The 22,048-nt window shown below is 44.1% G+C and overlaps 1 protein-coding gene across 1 annotated transcript in view; it reads right to left on the bottom strand.

Annotated features, from left to right (window-relative positions):
* Positions 1 to 1,784: 1,784 nt before the first annotated feature.
* The window catches only part of CACNA1F (calcium voltage-gated channel subunit alpha1 F), a 120,527-nt gene continuing 100,263 nt past the window's right edge, over positions 1,785 to 22,048 (bottom strand). The window contains exons 37-47 of the mRNA XM_073642341.1: positions 18,808 to 18,904; positions 13,022 to 13,124; positions 12,091 to 12,192; positions 11,850 to 11,980; positions 9,243 to 9,350; positions 8,920 to 9,161; positions 7,810 to 7,932; positions 5,894 to 6,051; positions 5,697 to 5,803; positions 5,327 to 5,590; positions 1,785 to 3,419 (exon numbers count right to left, since the gene is read on the bottom strand). Coding sequence (XP_073498442.1) covers positions 3,141 to 3,419; positions 5,327 to 5,590; positions 5,697 to 5,803; positions 5,894 to 6,051; positions 7,810 to 7,932; positions 8,920 to 9,161; positions 9,243 to 9,350; positions 11,850 to 11,980; positions 12,091 to 12,192; positions 13,022 to 13,124; positions 18,808 to 18,904 — 1,714 coding nt within the window. The 3' untranslated portion in view covers positions 1,785 to 3,140. The remainder of the gene's footprint in view (positions 3,420 to 5,326; positions 5,591 to 5,696; positions 5,804 to 5,893; positions 6,052 to 7,809; positions 7,933 to 8,919; positions 9,162 to 9,242; positions 9,351 to 11,849; positions 11,981 to 12,090; positions 12,193 to 13,021; positions 13,125 to 18,807; positions 18,905 to 22,048) is intronic.

The raw sequence follows: 22,048 nt of genomic DNA, 5'->3' as shown, positions 1-22,048 counted from the left end.
TACTTGGCAGGCGGACTCAGGTAGACAGGCTGGCGGACTGGACTGGTAGTCAGGCTGGCGGACTGGACTGGTAGTCAGGCTGGCGGACTGGACTGGTAGTCAGGCTGGCGGACTGGACTGGTAGTCAGGCTGGCGGACTGGACTGGTAGTCAGGCTCGCGGACTGGACTGGTAGTCAGGCTGGGGGACTGGACTGGTAGTCAGGCTGGGGGATTGGACTGGTAGTCAAGCTGGGGGACTGGACTGGTAGTCAGGCTGGCGGACTGGACTGGTAGTCAGGCTGGCGGACTGGTAGTCAGGCTAGCAGCGGGACCTGAGAGCTGAAGCAGAGTTTAGAACACAGAGCTACAACCTTGCAAGGGCACCTCCATTTTGGAGGAGGTGCCTTTTATATGAGAGGTCCTCCGGCCACTGGTCGGGGACTCCTTAGGACGGCGCGCAAGGCTCCTTTAAGAGGGAGGGAGCACGCGCGCGTGCCCTAACCACAGTGCTTAGCAGGGGGCAGAGACGCCGATGCTACAGTGTTGGGACCTGCTAGGAGTATAGCAGGAAAGCTTGGCAGGCCTGTGTGTAGCTGAACCCACGCCTGGGAATGCTCTGCACCCATCAGGCTCTAAGCGGCCCGGCGCGGCTGTTGCCCACGGCAACCGTTATTTATGGACTTATGTTAACCCGGCTGCGAACCGGAGGACTTTCTGTTTACCCGTAAGATGCTGAATAAAAGCTGTTTATGTTGGACTTGCTTGGGTGACTGCCTCAGTTACTGCATGGTGTGAACACCGTCGCCTTACACTAGACATGATCTCTGTACGCCTCTCCCAGCAATGTAGGCTGGATGTTTGATCTGTGTGTCTCTCCTAGCAATATAGATTGGATATGAGCTCTGTTTATCTCCCTGTAATATAGAGTTGATGTTAAGTCTGTGTGTCTCTCGTAGTAATATAGGCTGGATGTGAGTTCTATGTGTCTCTCCTGGTAATATAGGTCAGATATGAGCTCTGTTTCTCTCCCTGTAATATAGGCTTGATGTGACAACTGCATGTCTCTCCAGGTAATATAGGCTGGATGTGAGCTCTGTGTCTCTCCCTGTAATATAGACTGGATGTGAGGTCTGTTGTGTCTCATAGTAATATAGGCTGGCTGTGAGCGCTATGTGTATGTAGGGGTCTGCTATCTTCATTAGCTCATATGTCAGCACAGCTTCTATCCTGCATTTATTTCCTCTTCATGTGCTTTCGTTTTTCTATAGCCTGTTTTCTCTGCCTCTCCTGGTATACTTTCTCCCCCCTCTACATTGTGAAAATCTATGTACAACCTCCTCCTTGCTATCTCTAACACTGAGAGAAGGGAGGCGAAGAGCAGAGTGAACCAAGGTCTCCGATTTGTAACATTTTTATCAATCCCTCAGCTATATTGAGGACTTACAGACACTCCGCAGCAGCATAAATGGTAAAAAAATCTAATGAAGTCGATTTAGAAAGTAAGCAAATAAACAATAGAAAGTTTCCGTGCATATGTGTACACAACGTTTGTACCTTATGCTGCAGTAAGGCTTTGTTCACACCTGGCGAAAATGCTGCAGATAAGGCAGGTAAATTTATGTTATGGATTGGTCCTGGATAGGTTGCAGATGTTCCCCTGCTTTGGATTACTTGTGGACCCAAAGAAAAATCAGTACAGAAAAAAAAAAATCTAATTTTCTAATGTTTTAGTAAGAAAAATCTGCAGCCTAATTAATAAAAAGAAACAAAATTAATTTATTGTTTTTTTCAAGTGAAAATCCCTATTTACAGTCAATAAAGTAAAAAAAAAATCCCACAGATAAGATTTTTCTTATTTTAACATCTTCATAAAATCTGGTAGTGCTAAATATTTCTTCTGTTTCTCTTGGCGACATTACTCCATACAGAAAGCTTGGACGGAGCCTAAACCCTGTGAGGAAAACGTCACTAATTCTGAAAGTGAAATGTAGCTGAATAAATAAACCTGAACTTCCCCCAAAACACAAAATATCTTCCTATCTGCCCCCCATCTATCAGGACAAGTACCGACCACTAATCCCACATTCCCATTTTACCTATATGTTTGCTGTGTTACTATTTGTGCAAATAAAAAGGAAAACAAATAATCTAACTCCTGCATATCAGCCCTTTTGGATCCTTAAGAAATACAATTCTTGGAAGACCAGGCCAAGTTTCCACCAACTTCATGGATATCAATGTGCAATGGCCTCAAAAGGGGCATTTAGTAATCAATACGTGATCTTAAAAGAGCCAAAAAAATTACCAAATTCAGCGGTAATTATGTATTTTTATAGATGGATATTGTTGGATAGTGCTTGTAAAAACAATCACTTTTGCAATTTACTGCTTCTTAAAATTTGCAACGGATCTTGAGTTACTAACACTTTTCTTTTCATTACAGCTACTTTCCTGGGAGACCGGCTACCGCTGCTGTCTATCTTATAAGCACTGCGCAGCAGCTGGCCGGGGAGTAGGAGGTAACGACGCGCCCCACTGATCCTGACCAACATCGTAACAGTTGAACAGAAAAGAGCTTGTAAGCTCTGTGCATGCTCGGCTGTCTAGCAGTGGTGGTCGGTCTCCAAGACATCGAGCTGCAAGCAAAAGAAAAACGTTAATATCTCCAGAACGGCTGCAAATTTTAATAAGCAGTAAATGGCAAAATTTCTTGTATTTCCAAGTACTATATGAAAATACCCATCTATGAAAATGGAGAATAACCCTTAATATCTTCTTTTAGGATGTGAAGAGTGACAGAGATGGTCCTCAAGGTTACAGAAGAGCTGTCATAGGTGCATTGTTCATAGGAGGCTATGTGCAAAACCTGTGTATAAATTAATGAGTTTTTGCATAAAAAAGGAATGAAACAGAGGAGTATTTGTGGCATATACTTTTGTAGATGGCCCGTCAGGATAGACCTGTGGATGATATACAGTATATCCTTACAAGAGGCTTTATGTGGCCTTGGACCATGTTCGCTTTCTTGCCTTCTACATTTACAGAGTTATTGACTTATTCTTTGATTATGTAGACAGGATGACGACGATCTAGCGTCCATGTTGGGTGTGCCGATAATAAAGTGGCTTTGGCTATTTTCCCTCTCAGAAGGAATAGAATCTCAGAAGGAGGACACGCACGCCATCTCGTCCCTCAGCTCCTCCTCGTCCCTACAGTGCACCGATTCCTCATCACTGTAAAACAGTCCTTGTCCTATCGTGTCATCTCCATTGGGTTTTCCTCCGCTCCAGCTGTTTTTTCGACTCTGGCTGAGAAGGTCGCTGGCCGCGCTCTCCATCTCATCGATGGTCATGTGACAAGCGTCTGCAATCTCACGTTTAGCGAAAGCAACAAACTTGGGGTCTCGCGCGTAAAGGCCCAGACCCTCAGATATCAAAACCTATGGAAGGAAAAAAAAAAGTGTAAATATGTAAAAGCTGCCGGTAAATATTCTTGGCACCGTCATATATTTTTATCTGCAATGTTATATCGTGTCTTCCCAGACTTAGAGGCAATCAGAGAACATTGGCGGTATACGTGACGGTGATTTACACATGTATATCTTCAATGGATACCTAAGACATATGCAGCTGTAGAGGCCACCGCGCTAAAAAAAGAGCATAAAATGTGGATATATTTTAGCTATGGGGTCTAAAAGGGTATACTGCCATATACCAGGCTAGAGGAGGCCAAAAGGATTCTCTGTTGGACTCAATCAGATGAATGGGTGGCTATGGGCCAGAAGCTTCTCGGCACATATGGAAACCCATCTAGTGTAGGTATATCACATCATATATGTTTTACTTGAGGCCTCTGCATCGCATAGAGAAGGCCACTATATTAATCCATATAAACAAAAATGGGTATACTGCGGGACCCTCATCTGGCATCTATGTTGGTCCTCCATGACAGCTGGACCAGGGTCCTGCAATTATCCTTGTCCAGCACTCAACTGCGTGCCTCAGGCATTTACAAGACCCTCTCGATGTCATTAGGTCTCACCAGGAGTGTAACTACTGCGGTCACAGTGGTCGCCACCGCGACCGGGCCTGGCAGGTAAGGGGTCACCAACGCCAGCAAATACTGCAGCTGGATGTGCGTCCTCAGACGCACATTCAGTTGAAGTGTATTGTCGCGCAGAGACCTGTCAGATCCGTGCATGGCAATACACACTGCCGGCCAATCAGAGGCCAGCAGCTGACGTCAGCGTGCATATGACTGGGGCCGCATGGCAGCGACGTCAAGCGCTCCCCTCGCTTGCACGCTGAAGTCAGTTGCCGGCTTCAGAAAAGGACATTATATGGAGGACTATGGGGTGCATTATACTTTATGGAGGACTATGGGGTGCATTATACTAAATGGAAGACTATGGGGTGCATTATACTAAATGGAAGACTATGGGGTGCATTACACTATGTGGAAGACTATAGGATGCGGTGTACTATATGGAGGACTATGAGGGGTCCATTTTATTATATGGAGGACTATGGGGGATACATTATACTATATAAAGGACTATGAGGGATGCATTATACTATATGGAGGACTATGGGGGTGCATTATAATATATTGAGGACTATGGGGGTGCATTATAATATATTGAGGACTATGGGGAGTGCATTATACTTCTGCTATGGGGCTCCATGACTTCTATGTACACCCCTGGTGAGTATAATGTTTTTTTTTTCTATACATTAAAGAACAGCAGCAGAATGGGGGACATATACCAGGATGGGGCCAGGATGAAGGACAAATATACCAGGATGAGGAATATATATACCAGGATGGGGCCAGGATGAGGGACATATATACCAGGATGAGGGACATACCGGTATATACCAGGATGAGGCCAGGATAAGTGACATATATACCAGGATGAGGGACATATATACCAGGATGGAGGGCACCGGGGCCCATCAGACTCTAGTTATGCCACTGGGCCTCACATAACATAAAAACAGATTTCGGGGGGTTTTGTGAACCCCAAAGGCGCACAGGATCCCAGCATTAGAGTGCGGGACAAAGACGATCAGAGGGACCCTGATCCAGGTGCCACGGAGTAGAGACACAGGCGCCAGAACATGGTCCTGCCATTTCTAATACTGACATGTGCTGACCTACCGGAGGGTAAAAGGACACTATTTTTTGCCTCTGTTGGGTGAATGACGACCTGTAGATAGGTTTAAATGTATATGTTGGGAGTGTTACTGGTGCATATAGCAAACGTACACTGCAAATGCAGTGTAAATGCAGCCTTAGTGACAGCAATAAGTGGTCTTTAAAAGCAGTAATTCCATGACTACTCACTGCCTCCACCAGGCTGTCAGCGCTGCCTCTCTTTTCCTTCAGCCTCTGCCCGGGCACACGTAGCTGGGTGTAGGTGCAGTAAGGTGCCTTGCCCTCTTCCTCTCTATACCAGTGAGTGCAGGGGATAGAAGGCAAGTTGCTGTCTTCCTCCACCAAAATAAGTGGAGCATAAAGGAGGCGACCACGTTTTGGCGGATTGGCCCAGGAGTGTGGACCACTTTGTGGATAATTGTTTCTTTGCCAGGAATCTGAACTTCCATAAACCTGTAGGAGATGACAATATGATGATGATGATGATGATGATGATGAAATGATCAAGAAAGTAGAATATGGAGGATCTCAGAGTGAAGGAAGCGAGCTCTCTACTCACCCTGGTTCGGCACGGCGGTGCATTTTGGTGGTACGTTCCTGGAATGGGGATATCATCACAGCTTCCTTGTCTTTTCAGGCACTGGATGCTGAATGAGGATTTGTTACCTATGATCAAAAAATACAAAAGTTACATGGGTGATTATTTAAAATGTATTACTCAGCTAAAAGTTCCTGGCTCTCCAGAAGTTTCCAAACCTGGGGTAGGGGGCAAAAGTCGTCGGCGCGGGGGTACTCTGCCATCTACAGTGCCATTAGCCCTGGACGCTGCAGGAAGTGCTGCCGGTGTGGATGAAAAGTTTATCCTTTCTTCTGGAGACAGCGAACGCCTTAAAGAGTCCTCCAATTTTTGCTTCCTATAGAAATAAGAGAAATATAGGGCTCCATTCATTATTGTATTTCTGCCTCTTTTTTTTTAGCCTAGTTTTTGGTGTTTTTCACCTGTTTTCCATTTGCATCTTTTTTTTTTTAAGTCTATTTTATATATGTGTTCTCCTATTTTTTTTTGCTTTTTTTTTTAATTTACAATTATGGGCAAGGATTTGGGGGTTTCTAGATGTTTTCAGCCAATTTAACTTTTTAAAAAGTCGCTAAATTTTTTTTGTGTAAATGTGCTGCAGTCCCCTATTCCCTACTTTCACCAACCCCAGAACCCCAGGGTAATTTTATATACATCTGAAATTTTTAAGCAAATTTTGCAACATTTTAGCGGAATTTGTGGCTCTTTGAACTAAACAAGTCACAAACAAGGATAAAAGACAAAATGAAAAAAATTATTTTTGAGCAAAATTCACTAACCGCATATGATATTTTTAAGAAAAAAAAGAGGCCAAGGAATTCCAAAACTCACAAAAAAAAAAAAGCGCAAATGATGAAATCGGGCCCATGGAATGAATAACATATATAGGATATTGCATGAATTTTGTCATTATGAACACTAACCCATAGTAGTGGAATGGGATAAGTTTCCACCACGTCTAATCCTTTGTTTCTGCAGAAGTCAGCGGTGTCTGGCAGACACTTATCAGCCTCTGGAAGGGCAGCTGAAGGATAAATGGCTGATTTCCTATGCAGGGAAGTGCAGTTCTTTGTTACGGTGTAAACCCTTGTGTGGGGCAGAGACACTCTGACCTAATATATTCTATGTAGTTTTGCACTGGGTAAACCAGTATACACTATGTATAGATAAGTTATACTGGGGGAGGTTGTTCTTTTAGTAGACGTGATACAACAGATGGAGGATTTTCCATGTGACATGATCCGGTCTGCTGAGTCTGTGTTGTGGCATAAATGCACATGCGGACCCCTGGGGGGTTTAACTCTTGGACCTGGTTGGTTGTTGAATTGATCTCTCCCAAGACGGGATTAAAGGGGGTGATACTTTCCAATACTGGGAATACAAGGGAACCACAGTCTACTGACGGTATATGGGAGTATATAAATAAACTGATCTAGATATAAGAAGATCCTTTATATTAAAAGGTTTCCCCAATGATAAGGTGCAACATTGCAAGGACCCCCAGCAACCAGGTAAAATCTACAGGGATAACCAGGATCACTTTCAATACATTCCCTATACATAATCATCATTGAAATATATAAGGCCTGATTTATTATCGCATTTGTGTTTTTGTTTCTAGGTTTTAGATATTTTCCATGTGCGCTTTTGTCATCTTTTAATTTGCACTTTTTCTTATAGTTTCTTTTATGTGTGTTTGCTTGTTTTTTTTTTTTTTATGTGTGTCTTTCTTGGCAGGGTTTGGGGGATTTCCATATGTTTTTGGCTGATTCATCAATTGCTAAAATTTTGTGCAAATGTCCCCATCTTGGAGTGATTTCATGTGCATCTGCAAATTTTGCAACATTTTTTATAGGAATATATGAATGTTTGAGCCAAGAAGTTGCAAAAAAAGAAGTCTGCCAGGATCTCAAGTAAACTCATTTTGCTGAAAGTTCATGAACTGCGTGGGCTATTTTGAAGAATTTGGTGCAAAAAAACATCAAACACAAAAGTCCCTCCAAAAAAACACGAGTGATGAATTGGGCCTGTTGTGTCTACATTTTTACAGCACCTTATACAGTGATATCACAGGTATATACTCTACACGTCATACCTCTCTGTCTCATTGCTCAGGGGATACACAGGTGAGGACGTCCTAGATCTCTGCTCATCTTCCGTAGCCGTCTCTTCTTGCTCACGCACAGTGGGTGGTAGGAAGGTTGTGTCTGAGCTTCTTCTAGATAAAACATTTATATACATTTCTGATTTTCCATATATACACACACACACACACATATATGTTTTGTTTGTTTTATTCTGGACGACAGATATATATACAGTACATATATATATTTCATCCAGTGTTTCATTGGGAGCCATAGTTTTGCGCTTTACATGTCCTTCACCTACTATGGGTTATATTAGACTTAAAGAGACTGTTCACAATATGATTTCCATTATATGACTTGAATCCTGAATTTTTTCACCAGTTTTCTCCTCTATCTTTCATTTTCAGTTGCCACTGAGTTAGGGGGTGAAGACTAGCTACTATGATGTCTCCTATACATTGCACACACAGACCTGAAGGTGCCTGCTCTCCTATCTATCTAGCACATGTTTACAAGCAGCAGCATAGAGGACATTATACCACAGTACTGAGCAGTGTAACTGTGAATCCATCTCTGGGTGAGATAACCACTCACCAGAAGCAGCAGCACCCTGCTTCTGTCGCTACCCTAAACTACTCCCTTCTCCATAGACTTCAATAGACAGCAACAAGCTGATCCCTCAACTTGAGCTCTCAGTCCATCTTTGTATTGAACAAGATAGTTTTCCACTGATTTTGCTGAGTTTAGAAAGCAGGTGGAGAAGAAGTGTCTCATCGGTGGAGAAAGAAGCTAAATTTCCCCTTCAACGTTTATGGGGATGTGTGATAGATATAGTGGGGTATGAATGTATGAAATGTGGTTTCGGGATTTGAGGTGGGGGCATAGGTTGGATATGGGTCTATATGACTCCGATGCAAAGGGAACACAACAATTAGAGCAGTGGTTGGTAAATGATGTCCTTATTATATGAGCGGTGCTGATTTTCTACAATGTGGGCTAAACAGCAGCAGGTGGAGATAATTGACACTTGCTGCTATAAATGTCAGGGGACTGGGTTAACTCATTTGTTACCATACAGATTGCAGCTTCGGTCATGTCAGCTACACCTGGCTCACCTGCGTGTGTTAAGATGCCTTTTCTTCGCACTGGTCCCACCGGTCGGTGTTGATGGAGGAGGTAGTAGGCTGTCTTTGGAGCCTCCACCAGATCGATTGGCTAAAGATGGTCTTTGTGGGGAGGCAGGAGCGTCCTCATTGTGTCCTCCAATCGAGTTGGTGAGGGAGATTACGGATGAAGAAAGTGGACGTTCCTTGACCAACTCTGGTGCGCCCTCACATAAGGCCGTCTCCTCTACCACCTACAATGAAGACGTGACTAATAGCTCCCTTGGAGGCAAGACACAGGGATACATGTCACTTACATATCATCGATCTCATACCTGGCGTCCCAGGCATTTATATGCAGGGAGGTCATCATCTTCTTCCAGCTCACTCGATAACGCTCTCCGAATCTCCGATCCCAGATCCTGTAGACTTCTCAGTCCAGCCTTAAATACAAGAAGGGCACACAATATACACTGCTCAAAAAAATAAAAGGAACACTTAAACAACAGAATATAACTCCAAGTAAATCAAACTTCTGTGAAATCAAACTGTCCACTTAGGAAGCAACACTGATTGACAATCAATTTCACATGCTGTTGTACAAATGGAATAGACAATAGATGCAAATTATTGGCAATTATCACTCAATAAAGGAGTGGTTCTGCAGGTGGGGACCACAGGCCACATCTCAGTACCAATGCTTTCTGGCTGATGTTTTGGTCACTTTTGAATGTTGGTTGTGCTTTCACACTCGTGGTAGCATGAGATGGACTCTACAACCCACAGAAGTTGCTCAGGTAGTGCAGCTCATCCAGGATGGCATATCAATGCGAGCTGTGGCAAGAAGGTTTGCTGTGTCTGTCAGCGTAGTGTCCAGAGGCTGGAGGCGCTACCAGGAGACAGGCCAGTACACCAGAAGACGTGGAGGGGGCCGTAGGAGGGCATCAACCCAGCAGCAGGACCGCTACCTCCTCCTTTGTGCAAGGAGGAACAGGAGGAGCACTGCCAGAGCCCTGCAAAATGACCTCCAGCAGGCCACAAATGTGCATGTGTCTGCACAAACGGTTAGAAAACGACTCCATGAGGGTGGTATGAGGGCCCGACGTCCACAGATGGGGGGTTGTGCTCACAGCCCAACACCGTGCAGGACGCTTGGCATTTGCCACAGAACACCAGGATTGGCAAAGTCGCCACTGGCGCCCTGTGCTCTTCACAGATGAAAGCAGGTTCACATTGAGCACATGTGACAGACGTGACAGAGTCTGGAGACGCCGTGGAGAGCGATCTGCTGCCTGCAACATCCTTCAGCATGACCGGTTTGGCAGTGAGTCAGTAATGGTGTGGGGTGGCATTTCTTTGTAGGGCCGCACAGCCCTCCATGTGCTCGCCAGAGGTAGCCTGACTGCTATTAGGTACCGAGATGAGATCCTCAGACCCCTTGTGAGACCATATGCTGGTGCGGTTGGCCCTGGGTTCCTCCTAATGCAGGACAATGCCAGACCTCATGTGGCTGGAGTGTGTCAGCAGTTCCTGCAAGATGAAGGCATTGAAGCTATGGACTGGCCCGCCCGTTCCCCAGACCTGAATCCGATTGAGCACATCTGGGACATCATGTCTCGCTCCATCCACCAACGTCACGTTGCACCACAGACTGTCCAGGAGTTGGCGGATGCTCTAGTCCAGGTCTGGGAGGAGATCCCACAGGAGACCATCTGCAACCTCATCAGGAGCATGTCCAGGCGTTGTAGGGAGGTCATACAGGCACGTGGAGGTCACACACAATACTGAACCTCATCAGGAGCATGCCCAGGCGTTGTAGGGAGGTCATACAGGCACGTGGAGGCCACACACAATACTGAGCCTCATTTTGACTTGTTTTAAGGACATTACATCAAAGTTGGATCAGCCTGTAGTGTGTTTTTCCACTTTAATTTTGGGGGTGACTCCAAATCCAGACCTCCATTGGTTAATAAATTTGATTTCCATTGATGATTTTTGTGTGATTTTGTTGTCAGCACATTCAACTTTGTACAGAACAAAGTATTCAATGAGAATATTTCATTCATTCAGATCTAGGATGTGTTATTTGAGTGCTCCCTTTATTTTTTTGAGCAGTGTAGATTAGCAATCATATAAATTGGATTGTGCCATTATATGTTTGCGAACGAGCCAAAAGTTACACCGGCACTTGCCATCGTTCAAAGCTTCAAATACAGATGTAGCTCAGCGATTAGTAGTCATTTAATTGTGGCATCTGTGGCTCAGCCACATCTAGTCTTTTAAGCTCATCATGAAATGTGTTTGAAACTACCAAAGATACCCAATACACAATGCAGCTAAGCCGTAGATATTAAAGGCAACACGCTGGCTGCCTGCACAGACGTAGATCTGAATTATAATATGTTGGTTGCCTGCAGCCACCACTAGAGGGAGCTCAATGCATGTTATTGTGCTCAATTTATGAACTGCATGCAGTGTGCTCCCATTAGTGGTCATGTTGATCTGAATTATAACATGTTGGCTGTTTGCAGCCACCACTAGAGGGAGCTCACGACATGTTATTGAGCTCAATGTATGAACAGCATGCAGTGTGTTTCCTCTAGTGGTGATGTAGATCTGAATAATAACATGTTGGTTGCCTCTAGAGGGAGCTCACAGCATGTGATTGTGCTCGATGGATGAACACCATGCAGTGTGCTCCCTCTAATGGTGACTGTAGGCAGCCAACATGTTATATTTCAAGTCTATGCAGCGAATTTGCAGCTCTTTGTACCGAAAAACTGTACTCTGTCAATTCTAAAACTATTTAAAAAAAAATGAATCAACCCTGAAAAATGTAGGACTGATTTAGATTAAACAACTAAAGCGATGAACTAGGATGGACATCTTGTCATGCTACTTTCATTATTTTACAATCCTGATATTGTAGAATGGTTATTAACCTGCAACGTGGTTGAATTGCTTGGAAGGTTTTCTGTTCCCAGAAGACCCTTTTCCTTCCTACGGCGAAACTTCCGAAAATAATCTTGGATTAAGAAAGTAGCGTAAAATTTCCCCACTGTTACTTCTTCCTCTGAAAAAAAAACACAGACAAAAAGAGAACATTTTTCTTTATAGCACATAAATCCAGGTGATACAACCCCGGTATAGGGTTATATACGATATTATATACATAGGCCTGACCTTCCGGGGGAGGGATGACTTCATCCAGTATTTTCTGTTTGGTTCTTTTCCAGATTTTTTTAATGACGGCTCTCAGCTCCTCGTTAGCAGCTTCCAGATTCCCTAAAAAGACAGTGAAAGATAATTATTATAGAAGGCCTTGCTAAAAATATAATTAGGCCAAACACTGCACAGAGCTTCCTGTTGTGCAGCCAGTGTTACACATTATTCAGGATTCGACTTCTGCATCGTCAGATCTGCCGGAGCAAGAAGGGTCATGCTATATCAGTCACTGCATTGTAGCCTAAAATTCACCCCTCCCTCCATCTAATGTCCTCCATAGCTGATTTTTCACTCTCAATTTTAATATATTTGAATTAAAGGGAATGTCCCATAAACAACCTATATAACCTACTGTATATATAAGTCAGGTATTAAATGTATGATCGATGGGTGCTCCGACCCCACAAATCAGAAGAGCATGGGTCTAACATTCCCCTGTGTGAATAGAGCCGTAGTGAGCATGTGCGACCACTGCGTCATTCACTATCTAAAGGTATAGTAGTTGCACATGTTATTCACACACGGAACTTCGGACCTCCATATCAGCAGCTGGGACCCCTTACGATTATACATCTATCTTGTGAATAGGTGTTAAATGTGGATTATTGAGAAATCCCTTTTAATGTATTTTTAATTAAAGGAGTTGTCTAATGAACCTAACCCCTGTCTATAAGTTTAAGTTAGGTATAAGGACTTCATTAAGGGGGCCAGAACGGAGAGCTACTCTGCACTAGCAGCTCAAATTCTGGCAGACATTTCCCCCTGCAGCGGCCGCAGATCATCCCCACATTATAGACAACCCCTTTAAATACAATACCTAATTAATACTTAGCTCTCCTCTGCCTAATGTGTAAATCTCTATCATCAGACGCATAAAGGAAAGAAGTACCATCAGTTTTTATCTTTAGCGAAGTCCGCACCAGGGCAAAGAGAGTAGCGTTGAACGTCACAGTACCGTCTGAATTTAGAGGCATATTCATAGCGACCAATCTCTGTGGACATAGTAAGGAAAAAGCAGGAAATACAAACACCCATCAGTAAAAAAAAACACATCAAAAATACCCAGAGCTCCAAAAATCCACCCCCGTGGGTCCTAAACCTAGCAAAATATGCAAGTGCCCAATGTAAGCCATCAGATGATCCATATTTTGGGATGATAAGATGATCACAGGGTGTCCCACTGCTGAGACCTCCAGTGATCAGCTGTACACTGCACAGGAACCTGGCAGTAAGAGCTCGATTCTCCTGCAGCGCCTCCACAGTAGAAAGAAAGCATTGCAAAGTTATCAAGTGCCGACCATGTAATGCTGGGTCCTCCAAAAAGAGAGGCTCTTTGTGCTTTTTCTTGGCGACGGACGCTCTATTAGAGCATGTCGGATACATACAGTTGAAACCAAAAGTTTACATACACTATATAAAAAGACACATATGCATGTTTTTCTCAATATCTGACATAAAATCAGAATAAACCTTTCTCGTTTTAGGTCAATTAGGATTACCATAATTTTTAATATTTGACAAATGCCAGAATAACGAGAGAGAGAATGTTTTAAGACATTTTTATTACTTATTGCAAAGTCAAAAGTTTATACACAATAAGATCACTGTGACTTTAAACAATTCTGGACTGCCCATATGATGATGTCATGTGCTTGGAAGCTTCTGATAGGTGTAATGCAGTGGCTTGCTGCATTGCTAAAATGTCCAGGGGGTGTGTTCTGGCTGACCATTTACCTCCCCCTCAGGTGACTGATCACATGACTGTGACATCATCACAGGTCCTGTGTGCACAGAAGGATATATAAATCCTGGTTGTTTTGAAACAGGGATAGAGAGTGGCCTGGTGAGGCCTGGTGAGGCAAGAGGCTTGGTCCCTGTGTGGAACTCCACTAGCCTGGAAGGCAGAGGCTGGATCCTTGTGGTTGAGATACCAGTAGCCTTGGAAGCCACGTGGCTTGGAGACTACGTCTGGGAAGCCTTAAAGCCACATCTGTGGCAGAACCGAGCTGATAGAAGCAGCTGAGACCCGGCAAAGGTAAATCGGCGCTATAAGTGAATATTGTTGCTGTACCTTGCTGAAGTCTGTATTTGAAGCCTAGCGGGCATATCTGCCACTGAGATGGACTATGTTATGTGCAGTTTATGATGTGTAATAAACTGCTGGACTACATATTACCGGAAAACGTTGCATGTGTGCTTTAATTGACCCGGTGAAGAGAGAACCCCAGCGTGATGAATAGTGCTACCTTACATAGGTTTTTTGGCAACATCTGAGTTAATTAGAGACACACCTGTGGATGTATTTTAATGCACACCTGAAACACACTGCTTCTTTGTGTAGCATCATGGGAAAGTCTAAAGAAATCAGCCAAGATATCAGGAACAGAATTGTGGACTTGCACAAATCTGGCTCATCCTTGGGTACAATTTCAAGATACCTGAAGGTACCTCGTTCATTTGTACAAATAATTATACGCAAGTACAAACAAGATGAGAATGTCTAGCCATCATACCGCTCAGGAAGAAGATGGGTTCTGTGTCCCAGAGATGAAAGTGCTTTGGTCCAACATATGCATATCAACCCAAGGACAAAAGCAAAAGACCTTGTGAAGATGATGGCATAAGCTGGTAAGATTGTGTCAATAACCACAGTGAAACGAGTACTGTATCAATATGGGATGGGCTGAAAAGCCACTCTGCCAGGAAGAAGCCATTACTCCAAAAGAAACATAAAAAAGCCAGATTAATGTTTGTAAATGCACACAGGAACAAAGACCTTCATTTTTGGAGCCATGTCCTGTGGTCTGATGAAACTAAAATTGAACGTTTTGGGCATAATGACCATCGTTACGTTTGGAAGAAAAAGGGAGAAGCTTGGAAGCCTAAAAACACCATCCCAACTGTGAAACACAGGGGTGGCAGCATTATGTTGTGGGGTTGTTTTGGTGCAGGAGGGACTGGTGCACTTCACAAAATAGATGGCATCATGAGAAAAGAAGATTTTGGCAATACTGAAGCAACATCTCAAGACATCAGCCAGGAAGTTAAAGCTTGGGCGGAAATTGGTCTTCCAAATGGACAATAACCCGAAGCATACTGCCAAAATGGTAACAAAGTGGCTTAAGGATAACAAAGTAAATGTTTTGGCGTGGCCATCACAAAGTACTGATCTCAATCCTATTGAAAATTTCTGGGCAAAGCTGAAAAGCCAGGTGCAAGCAAGGCGACCTACAAACCTGGATCAGTTACACCAGTTTTGTCAGGAGGAATAGGCCCAAATTCCGACCAACTATTGTGAGAAGCTTGTGGAAGGATATCCCAAACAATTGACCCAAGTCATTCAGTTTAAGGGCAATGGTACCAAATAATAATGAAATGTATGTAAGCTTTTAACTTTGCAGTAAGTAATAAAAATGCCTTAAAACATTCTCTCTCTCATTATTCTGGCATTTGGCAAATATTAAAAATTATGGTAATCCTAATTGACCTAAAACGGGAAAGGTTTATTCTGATTTCATGTCAGATATTGAGAAAAACATGCATGTGTGTCTTTTTATATAGTGTATTGTGGTAAAGCGACTTGCTCTGCTCTCCGGAGGCAGACACAGGACACACGGTTCGGGTAAAACTTCCTGCGGGTTTATTATGCGGCATAAACTCCAGCAGCGTCCCATAAAAAATAAACAGGCCCTCACGGGTTAACGGGAAAACAAAAGAGAAAGTACGGCAAGGACGCACAGTGGGAACTCATCCACTTGAGACTTGTCCAGGGACCTGGTTTTTACCCACGCTACTTAGTCCGGTTCCCTACCCCCACAAGTCCCAAAACAAAGAAAAATCACGGCCCAGTATGACGGGATGTATCAGGTCCCTGACCTCGTGGGACTGGGCACCACAGTCTGTTCCCACTGTCACTGTGGACACGGGATAGTCATTGGCATCCCCATGGATGCACCGAACACCCACAGTTTTGGAAGGGACCAACTGGTGGGGAAGGGTAGCTCTGATTAAGGTCACCAGACTCCCAGAGTCCAACAGTCCAAGCACCTTTACTCCATTAATGGACGCGGCACACACCTGAGGCCCCTCGCTGGGTCAGCAGTCCACGCTGCAGGCTGGATAAGCATAATAGGAACCCAGTCTTCATAGGCTGAAGTCCATGGGCTCAGGGGACATATGACATCAGGCGGCTACGTGTCCAGGGTTGTGACACCGCCAACAGTCTATATCTTTAACAACAGTCCTTGTGGCACCTTCAGTGGGAGCGGGAAGCCCCCCAGTGGTGGCTCTAGACCCCTTCCGTGGTGAACCCGCTCCCTTTGGGGTATCTCAGTACGGGGAAGTGACTATATCTGGTTTCCCGAGGGATTTCTCAACCACCTGGTACCTCTCTACCAGGCCAATGAAGTCATCTGCGTTCTGGGGATCGCCCTGGGCAACCCAAGTCTGTACCGACTTGGGAAGGGAGTGCACGAATCTATCAATCACCACCCGCTCGACCATCTGGGCCGGAGTGGAGGACTCTGGCTGCAACCCTTCTGAACGAGATGTAGTAGGTCAAACATCTGCGGGCGAGGGGCTTTGTCGCTGGCATACGCCCAGTGGTGGACTTTTTGGCCTCTCACAGCCATATTCACTCCCAGGCGTGCCAAGATCTCTGTCTTTAGTTTGGCATATTCCTTGGCATCCTGCAGTGCCAAGTCATAATATGCCTTTTGGGGTTCACCCGACAAATATGGCGCCAGAACCTCCGCCCACTGTTCTGGTGGAAGTCTCTCCCGATCAGCCACCCTCTCAAAGACTGTCAGAAAGGCCTTCACATCATTTTTTGCATGGCCCGTCTTACCGCCTTCCTGACGGAGTCATTAATCGGCCCTGGGGGTGGGGCAGTTGCCCTGCCCTGGATGGCGTCCGCCAGAAGCAGTATTTGCTGTTGCTGCTCCAGCTGGTGCTGCGCCTTTTGCTGCAACTGGATCTGTTGCAGCAACAGTTTGGTTGTCTCCTGGTGCTGTGCTGCATGCTCTGCTGGCTCTGCAGGTGCTTCTGCTGGTACTGCGCCTGTTGTGCCTGCTGTTGCTGTAGCTGCTGCTGGAACTGTGCTTGCTGCTGCTGGTGCTGCATTTGTTGCACATGCTGTGCCTGCAACAGATGCTCAAGCAGGTCATCCATGCTGTCGGACTTCTCTGGCTGGCGGCCTTTACCCAGGATATCCACTGTTCTCTGTGGCAGGTACACCTGTTCCTGGAATCTTGCCAGCACTCTCGGTAAAGCGACTTGCTCGGCTCTCCGGAGGCAGACACAGGACACACGGTTCGAGTAAAACGTCCTTCGGGTTTATTAAGTGGCATAAACTCCGGCAGCGTCCCATAAAAAATAAACAGGCCCTCTTGCGGTTAACGGGAAAACAAAAGAGAAAGTACAACAGAGTCTATTAGCAAGCAAGGCTCGGCCTGCTCCAGGTAGCACAGCGAAGTCTTCAGCAACACCAGTCCTCCGGTGTTGCTCTCTGGCTTCAGCCCAACATAGCCTGGAGACATGCCTCTCCAGACCACACACTACACAGAGCAAACTACTGACTGAGTATTTAACCCTGCTCAGCCACACCCTGAGGAGAGGTAGGGGAATGGCCTCCCACCCTCTGCCATTCCCATAAAACCACACCCTTTAAGAGAGTTAACCCCCAGCATATAACATGCTGGCAGAAATTTAGTAGGTTTCAGTTCACACAGGAGAGCAACCTGAGTGACACATACCTCCCCTCATATATCATACCAGTGACTCTGTCACAGTATGTAAACTTCTGGTTTCAACTGTACAGGTAAACCTACAATGGGTATATACAGCAGTGTAATTAATATATTCACATTCAAAATCACTCGCCATAAGAGCGGGGGCCTTCCGATAACAGATCGGGGATGTAGAGAGCAAATCAAGTCATTATTGCATCTCTATTATCCCATCGGCTGTTTCTGCTGCATCATAGGCGGAATACAGGCTGCTGTAAACCGCTGGTAGCCAATGGCAGGTTTAGCTAAAATTAGTCCAGCTAAATGCATATTTCCCCAGAGTGCTAATTTTGCAAAAATAGAACATAATGTACACTTTAAAAAAAAAGATGGTAGCAAGTGATTTTTGCAAAGAAAATGCCCATATTGCATGCTGTCGAGACACAGACGTCTAAGGGCATAATCTTTTAAAGGTTGTCTGAATCAGAGCTCCTATTTCGTCCTAATGTGATGCTGCTGAGACGCATGCAGGAACCCCCCCACGGCAAATATGTGAGTCACAAGCAGATGTGTGCATGCAAATAGTGCATGATTTCATTTTACCAATGATGCCGCTGGCAGAGCCCCGGGAGGCCGCACCCTGTGGACAAAAGCGGCCCTGAAACAGAATAGAAACCATTTCTAATTATTTTTTATTATTTCCATGCTAAAATATAGATCTGTATAATCCGTGAGCTTCTCACTGCTGACCTCTGCTGGATGAAGATGTGTAATGCAGCCCAGTGATTTTTTTTTTTCTTTTTGCCAACTTATCATCATTCTCATCGCCCCCTTTTTTTTTCCTTTCGCTTTTAAAATGTAGAAATTACGGTTTTCTTATTTTTTTTTCACGGTTATTATAATACACTGCTAGTAATGTATATGCTGTCTATATATTTTATCTGCTTACCTTACATGCCACACGGTGTGGGCATAGCTTTCCAAATCCCAGGGGAGGTTGGATACGGCGTAATAAGGTCACAACGTCCAAATGTTTAATACGGCCCCTGCAAAATAAAAAGGGAAAGATCCATTTATCACTTTGGCGTGCATGTACTTGGTGACGAGGTGCCTCCAGGAGAGTAGGACGATTTTTTCTCACTTGTGATCCGTGTGCTGTCCGTTTTTTTACTCCACAGCCATTAATCTTTACTGGACCATTTACAGTTTATACTACAGAATGGTAATGTACCCGTAAAGATGGGATGCCTACTGATGGTCCATGTGGCATGCCATTTTTTTTTTCACACCCATCAGATTTCGGAGTGGAATCACAGCATGCTGCAATTTTTTTCTCATGCTGAATAAGGCTGAGAAAACATACGCAGATCTGCTCTGCCTCATTGAATAACATTGGTCCGAGTTCAAACCGATTTTTTCTCGCATTGCACTCGTCTGATTTATACTCTAGTGTGAACGAGCCCATAAGCTTAATGGCCTTTCAGGATATCATCAGTGTTAATTCTAATAGTCTCTTGGGAATCTTCAGTTCTCCAAGTCTATATAGGTTTGAATGAGTCTATAGAGTCAGATTATCTATCAATGAGTCTATGGGGTCCGCTTATCTCTCAATGAGTCTATGGGGTCCGCTTATCTCTCAATGAGTCTATGGGGTCTGCTTATCTCTCAATGAGTCTATGGGGTCCGCTTATCTCTCAATGAATCTATGGGGTCAACTTATCTCTCAATGAACCAACGGGGTCCACTTATCTCTCAATGAGTCTATGGGGTCTGCTTATTTCTCAATGATTCTATGGGATCCGCTTATCTCTGAATGAGTCTACGGGGTCCACTTACCTCTCAATGAGTCTATGGGGTCCGCTTATTTCTCAATGCGTCTACATGGTCCGCTTATCTCTCTATAATTCTATGGGGTCCGTTTATCTCTTAATGAGTCTATGGGGTCCGCTTATCTCTCACTGAGTCTATGGGGTCTGCTTATCTCTCAATGAGTCTACGGGGTCCGCTTATCTCTCAATGAGTCTATGGGATCCGCTTATCTCTCAATGAGTCTATGGGATCCGCTTATCTCTCAATGCGTCTACATGGTCCGCTTATCTCTCTATAAGTCTATGGGGCCCGCGTATCTCTTAATGAGTCTATGGGGTCCGCTTAGCTCTCAATGAGTCTACCTGGTCTGCTTATCTCTCAATGATTCTATGGGATTCGCTTATCTCTCAATGAGTCTACGGGGTCCGCTTATCTCTCAATGAGTCTATGGGGTCTGCTTATCTCTCAGTGCGTCTACATGGTCCGCTTATCTCTCTATGAGTCTACATGGTCCGCTTAGTTATCAATGAGTCTACGGAGTCCGCTTATCTCCCAACGCGTCTATGTCTCAATGAGTCTATGGGGTCGAGCTTGTAAATTTGTCTATGGATTTGACCATAAATCAATCATAGGTCAATCATACTAGCTGTGCAAGGGTACACACATAATATTTATAAGTCATCCACACGATCCGTTCTGGCCCCAGCACCTGGTGAACTTGCAAAAGTGCCAGTCTGCACTCTGCCCTGGGTTAGATTTTTGATATCCACCTTACATGTATAGTGGATGTGTGCACTGAAAGTATGGTGGAGGCTCAGGAGCTGTGTGTATAGAACAGGCTCAGGTGCCGGTTGTGTTATACAGCCGGCACCCAAGTCTAACAGTTGCAATTAGAGCCAGCTCTGATCTAAGCAGTTTACCTTTTAAATGCTGCTGACAATCGTCACAGTGACATTTAAGAGATTGCAAATGGGGAAAAATGTCCCTTCCAACCCCCATCAGCACCTTCCACCCCACCACATCATTGCCATTGCAGGGTGCTGATGGTACTGTCATAGCAGCACGAGAGCCTACTGAAGTCCCCCGTGACTGTACACCTATGTACAACTCCAGGATAGAGATGAGCAGATTGCTTTGTGTAACCCTGGTCCACGGTTCGAGGTCAGTGCTCCCTGACTGTGGACAGGAGCTGCGCTAATTTCCTGAGCTTCCGGCACGGTGTTTGATTTGCTAGCCTGGTGTGACGTCATCTGTGCAGCGGGTGGTGTATTGCACCGTGGATCGGGGTTGTGCAAAGCAATCCGCTCATCTCTACTCTAGCAGATAGACAATTTTACAATGCACTCTAATATTACAGTATTTCAATGTATTGTACAGGTTCAAAAATGTCATAGTAACATAGAAACGTAGGTTGAATAAAGACCTCAGTCCATCCAGTTCTACCATTCTAACCCAATTGTACTCTCTACACTAACACTTCACTAGCTAACTGGGACTAGGCCTCACAAATGTATTATTACCATTTTTATTATTGCTGCACTACTACAATTAAAAATTAACCCGTTTATAATTTTTTATTAGTTTTATATTTTGTATGTCTCTTATTATTCTAATAATGGTATTTCTAAAATCCCTACGCCTAAATCTGTTGATCTAGAAGAAGGCAAAAACCTCAGGACACATTCAGCCAATTTGCGACACGGGGAAAAATCCCTTCTTAACCCCGAGGAAAGGCGATCAGTCCTAGAACCCTGGATCAAACCTAATTATAATACTAGTTATGTAATTACTATTATCGTATTAAATGTACTACTATAGGTGTAACATTTTGTCTAATTTAACTGTAACCCACAGTTAAAATTAAAAAAAAAAAAAATCACTCAACTTTTCAAGGGATTGTAACTAAACCTGAAAAAAAAAAAAGAAAAAAAATGAACATATTTGGTATCACTGCTCATGTAAATATCCCAACTAATAGAATATAATATTTATCCCATACAGTCAAAATGAAAAAATAAAATAGAAATGGCAGAATTGTTGCTTTTTTTCCCATCACTTCACAACCCCAAAAAATTGTATTTAAGCAGATCAGAAAACTACGAATTGTAATGATAAAAACTACAGCTTGTACAGCAAAAAAAAACAAAAACAACAAAAATAAAATAAAATAAAAAATGCCTGCCTGATACAATTCTATCGATCGGGAAGAAAAAAAAGTTTCTTGGAAGATGAAGAGAAAAGAGAAATGAAATTGCAGAAGGGGGCCACTGGGACTCTGTCATCAAAGGGCCCGGATAAGCCTGGAGTCGGCCCCGCACAGGATAAAAGAATAATTTATGATCAGTGGGGGTCTGACCACTGGGATTGATAACAAGGGTCTT

The sequence above is a fragment of the Phyllobates terribilis genome, unplaced genomic scaffold (genome assembly GCF_046119375.1).
Source record: "Phyllobates terribilis strain yellow unplaced genomic scaffold, ASM4611937v1 Scaffold_7__3_contigs__length_470593459, whole genome shotgun sequence".
NCBI classification, from domain to species: Eukaryota; Metazoa; Chordata; class Amphibia; order Anura; family Dendrobatidae; genus Phyllobates; species Phyllobates terribilis.
This window is presented reverse-complemented; position numbering and strand designations above follow the sequence as displayed.